This window comes from Salvia miltiorrhiza, chromosome 7 (assembly GCF_028751815.1).
Source record: "Salvia miltiorrhiza cultivar Shanhuang (shh) chromosome 7, IMPLAD_Smil_shh, whole genome shotgun sequence".
Classification (NCBI taxonomy): domain Eukaryota; kingdom Viridiplantae; phylum Streptophyta; class Magnoliopsida; order Lamiales; family Lamiaceae; genus Salvia; species Salvia miltiorrhiza.
The window spans coordinates 57,606,084-57,611,190 of NC_080393.1; the positions used below are offsets into that span (position 1 = coordinate 57,606,084).

Sequence of the window (5,107 nt, forward strand, 5' to 3'; positions counted from 1 at the left end):
TCATCGGGAGCGAATTGGCGCAGCCAACGGGCGGCGGGGTGAAGAAGGTGCGGTCGGAGGGTACCCCGGCTAGGTCCCCGTGGCTCTGATACCACTGTTGGGTATCTTCGCCTAGCCGGAGGTTCACCTCTTGGTTCCCAACCGTCCTACCGCCTTCACTCGGCACTCTAGTGCCAAGATTCCTCGTCTGATTCTTCCTCTTTGTCTTCTTCTTCTCAGTTACTTCGGACTTCTCTGGTCAGCAGGGAAACGACTCCGTTGCACTGGACTCGGCCCCCTCTGGAGATGATCCCTTTGGCGTCGATCGATTTCTCTGGTCTGGATCTTCACTTCTCTGCTCTGGAGCACTGATCCCTATGCTCTGGAGCGTGACTCCTCTGTTCTGCCACCACTTCTCTGCACCTACAGAGCACCAGAAACACAGCAAGTAAACAGGATACTAAAGTGAAAAATAAGGGAAAACACAACAGGAAAGTTCAGAGTAGATCGAAGTGGGAAAATGTGTCCTCGGGACACTTTGGCTCAGATTTTCCCACGGTAGACTCGGCTTCTTCCGGTAGCTCAATGATCAAGGCTTCAAGGGAACAGGGAGAACAAATCGACACTCAGATCTCAGTTGAACAGCCACCAACAGCAGGAATCCTATGGGCAGGAATTTCGATGGCTTCGCAATCAACCAGAGTATCACCAATCAGGAATCCGGTGGTCAGGAATCCGGTGACAACTCTCACAGTAAGGGAAGGCCTCGTTCACACACAGGAGAGAAATCTCACAGAAGGAGTAGCAGAGCCTTCTCAAGAAATTGCCTGAAGACCTTCCCGTTACTGTGAAGAATTAAGACCAGATTAATAGGGGGTGAAAGGCATAGGAAAAGGGGGTGGAGAATTGAAGACGGAAGGGAAATCGAGGAGACGGGCGGCGGAGGGGAATTGGAGAGGCGCAGATGGGAGAGAGAGTGAGATCAGAGCGGCGCAAGGGAAGAAAGGGATTTAGGGTTTGGCTGAGGGGAGGTTGGGTATAAAAGGGGATGGGCTTGAGCTTGGGCTTAGGTTTAAAGAAAGTTTAAAAGGGAAGGTGGGCTTGGGTTTGGGTTAAGGGAATTAATGAGAATTGGGCCAACACTCCACACTATATTTATATATCTTTCTCCTAGTTTATCAAAATATCTTAATCTTTCAATTATAATATTTCATCGATGCAAGGACTGCTTCGCATCATAAACTAATTCAATCATCGATGCTGGTGAAAGTCAACATCAAACACCAGCAATAAGTTTGATTAGCAGCAAACATGTAATTAATTGAATTAATGGCAGTGGTTATATTTTAAGAGCGACGTGCTTATTCAGACAACTGCAGCACATTTAAATATTCCATGTTGACTTAACCTCTATAATTATAAGCAAGCCACGTTAGGTGCACATATAAAAAAGTTTGAATCCAACAACTGCAGCTTATTTTATTGATTTCAATAATGTTGCACATGACTTGTTCATCTGTATCTGCTATAAAAAGTTTCAAATCTCAATTGTGAAATCATAATACCTGATTAGCTAATTGCCTTCTTTCACCTCTCAAATATTAGTATCAGATATTTTCATTCACACTTCCCATAAATATATACATTATTCAAAGTGTTAATCATGGCGGCTTACGGAGCTCTGGTTTCTCTTATGCATATCATAGATCGCCTTGAAAAACATCCTTCCCCTCCTATTTCTATCCACAAACAGCAAGTTGAATCTCTCACTCAAAATGTTACCTTCTTGCAGGATTTTCTTGATGCTTATATTTCCCCAGTTGTGGATGACCATGAAGCAGATTCATTGGAGCGTCGCATTGCTGATGCAGTTTATGCAGCTGAGGATGTCATCGAATCCCAAATTGTGCTTCAAATTCATAACCGATCCACAATTCGTGGGAAGATGTCCAGTTTTATCAAATTATTTCGAGCTCGGTGCAAATGCGCAGCAAATTATATAAATGCAGCTGAGGACTTCTATCACGATCTGCAACAAGTGATAGAAGAAATGAATTCGATCTCAACCGCAGCTGATCAACTGCAGAGAAAGGTCTCCTCAACTCATGCTGCCTCCTCTTCCACTGTTATCAAGAAGGATGTCTTGGAGATTGTTGCCGCAGCTCAACTGCCGAGAAAGGTCTCCTCAACTCATGCTGCCTCATCTTCCTCTGTGAAGGAAAGCATGATGGTGGGCTTCAAGGAGGTGTTACTTGAAGTGCTGGATAAGCTCACCGGAGGCCAACGCAGTCGCCAAATCATCCCAATCATGGGGATGGGCGGCATTGGTAAGACCACTCTTGCCCGACATCTATTTGAGCATGCACTTGTTAAAGAGCATTTTGATATTTGTGCTTGGACTACGATTTCTCAAACTTATAATGTCAGAGAAACACTTAGAGAAGTTCTTTTCCAAGCAAGTGGGGATTCGGGTAGTGATCTGAATGAGGTTGAATTGGGAGAAAAATTGTATAAGTATTTATACGATAGGAGGTATCTCATAATGAGGTTGACTTCGCAGTTGAGAGAGTCTTATGGCGTTGGTATGAAATTTCTAGATGAGGCTAGTAGTTGGGATTTGTTCACCAACATTGTGTTTGGGGGAGAAAGTTTCCCTCATGAGTTGGAGAACATTGGAAAGAATATTGTAGCAAATTGTAAAGGGCTTCCTTTATCAATTGCTACAATTGGAGGTCTTTTGGCAAAATCTGAGCGTGCAAGAGAATATTGGGTGCGTATAGAGCAAAATTTAAATTCAATTGTGATTACGAATAATGATGAATTTTGCTTGAAAATATTGCGATTGAGCTATACCTATCTGCCCAACTATTTGAAGCCATGTTTTTTGTATATGGGTGTTTTTGAGGAAGATCGTAGAATTCGTGTCTCAATGCTGAAGAAGCTATGGGTTTCTGAAGGATTTTTGAAACCCGTGAGTGGAAAATGTTTGGAAACAATAGGAGAAGAGTACTTGAAGGAGTTGGTAGATAGAAATCTGATTTTAGTTGATAAGTTGGGGGAGTTTAGTGGAAATATAAAGTTTTGTAAGATTCATGATTTGTTGAGAGACTTATGCTTGAAAGAAGTTGAAAAAGAGAGGTTTTATGATATCATAGAAAAGTCTCCTTCAGTAATAGACAATGAACGCCGTCGGGTTGTTTTTCAAAATGTTGGAAGAGGGGTAATAAGTGAAGTCTCGAGATCTTTGTCACGTGTTCGTTCTATAATATGTGATGACGAGGGGAAAAACTTTGTAAGGCCTCACAATTTCAGATTGTTGAGAACATTCAAAGCATATGATAGAGATAGTCATCCATTTGGAGGTGGCAGTGTTCATTTCCTAGGCGATGTCTTTCAATTGGTGAACTCACGGCACCTTGATGTTACACTTCATAGGAAGTCAAAATTCCCGTCTTCAATCAATTTGCTTTGGAATCTATCTACGTTAATAGTTCAGCACTCTACATTGCATGAGTCTTGGGATATGATAAGATGTAGTAGTGTTCTTCGTTGGCATAATATCACTGCACCGATTGAGATTTGGAAATTGCATCAACTTAGGCATCTCGAGTTTGTAATAGATGAATTGATTCTACCAGATCCTCCGAGTGAGATGGTTATCATGGAGAATCTACAAACGCTCAAAGGAGTAATGAATTTGTATTTGAATGAGGATGTGGTTCAAAGAATTCCCAATGTCAAGAAATTGCATGTAATTTACAAATACAAGGGTTTGAGTAAAGTGAAACAAACGGAGAGAGCAAACTCTTTTAGCTATCTTGAGTGTCTGAGTAAATTGGAAAACTTGTTATGCCGCTTCCATTATGGATGTGATGAGTATTTGCAGAGGCTTACTTTCCCACACTCTCTCAAGAAGTTGAACTTATTTCTCTATTATCATGCGGAGTTGGAAGAGATATTGGAAAAGATAGGGTGGTTGCCCCTTCTTCACAAGTTAGTATTAGATGGCGGTACCTTCAAAACAGGCAAGTGGGACACTATTGAGGGCCAATTCCAGAGCCTCAAGCTACTACAATTGAACTTCTGTCAAGGTCTAAAAAGTTGGACGATGGCAGAGAGCTCCCACTTTCGAGTTCTGCAGGAGCTTCGTCTTCGAAGTTTGGATGAATTGGAGGAGATCCCTTCCGAAGTTGGTGAGATACAAACGCTGAAATCAATTTATTTGGAAGATTGCAGTGAATCAGCGGTAGAGTCAGCTAAAAAGATAGTAGAAGAACAAGAGGATTTCCAAGGAGACCAACTAGACCTTCATGTTCGAGCTGTGGTTCCAAAACGACACGAAAGACTGCAGAGCTTAGCAAGTCCCAACTTTGAAGTTACAGTGAGAGGTTAATTATTAGAATCATCCAAGATTGTTAGTTACAAGTTCAGACCTTTTGTTTCGTAAGCTTATAAAACTTCGAGCTTTTGTTGCTTCAATTCATTACTGTAAGCTATCTCCACAACTCTATCTTATTGTTCCTTTTGTTCTACTTAAATAACCGATTTATTAGTTTCTCTTCCTTTTGGGAATCTTAAATGCTTAAACTTTCTTACATTACATCATTAAATTGCTGTTGCTTCTCATTTCTGACCACAATAATAATAATGACACATTGGCAAACATAAATGCTTTACCAATTGATGTTTTCTAATTCCAGTTTCTTTGATATAAAACTAGAATGGTTACTGTGTGTATAATATAATAAAGAAAGTTACTATTTAATAACCTTAATTTTTGCTTCTGTAGGAACGACCTTAATTTGTTTAACAAATAATACCAAAACTATATTATTGTTATTATTATTATAGTAAAGAAAATTTGTGGTTCTAGACTTTCCCGCTAAAATAAATACCTAATTTTTTTATTTTTTCCTTAAAAAAAGTTGCCCAAATTAAAAGTTATTTCCCTTTGGCATAATTTCTTAAGGCGCGAAGAGGGTATTTATTTTGAAGGATTAGTCTTGATAAATATAAATAGTAAGGGTAATCTCTTATTTACTTTGATGGATTGAAATTTTGGGATATCTCAAAGCCGTTAATTATTTTTATCATTTAAGATAGTTTTATTTAATTCTTATCCATTGAA

General features: G+C 40.0%; 1 protein-coding gene across 1 annotated transcript; it reads left to right on the forward strand.

Annotated features, from left to right (window-relative positions):
* Nucleotides 1-1,642: 1,642 nt before the first annotated feature.
* LOC130994487 (putative late blight resistance protein homolog R1A-10) lies at nt 1,643-4,372 on the forward strand. The gene has a single exon (XM_057919530.1). It carries the CDS (start codon nt 1,643-1,645, stop codon nt 4,370-4,372), a length of 2,730 nt encoding a protein of 909 aa, XP_057775513.1.
* Nucleotides 4,373-5,107: the final 735 nt, after the last annotated feature.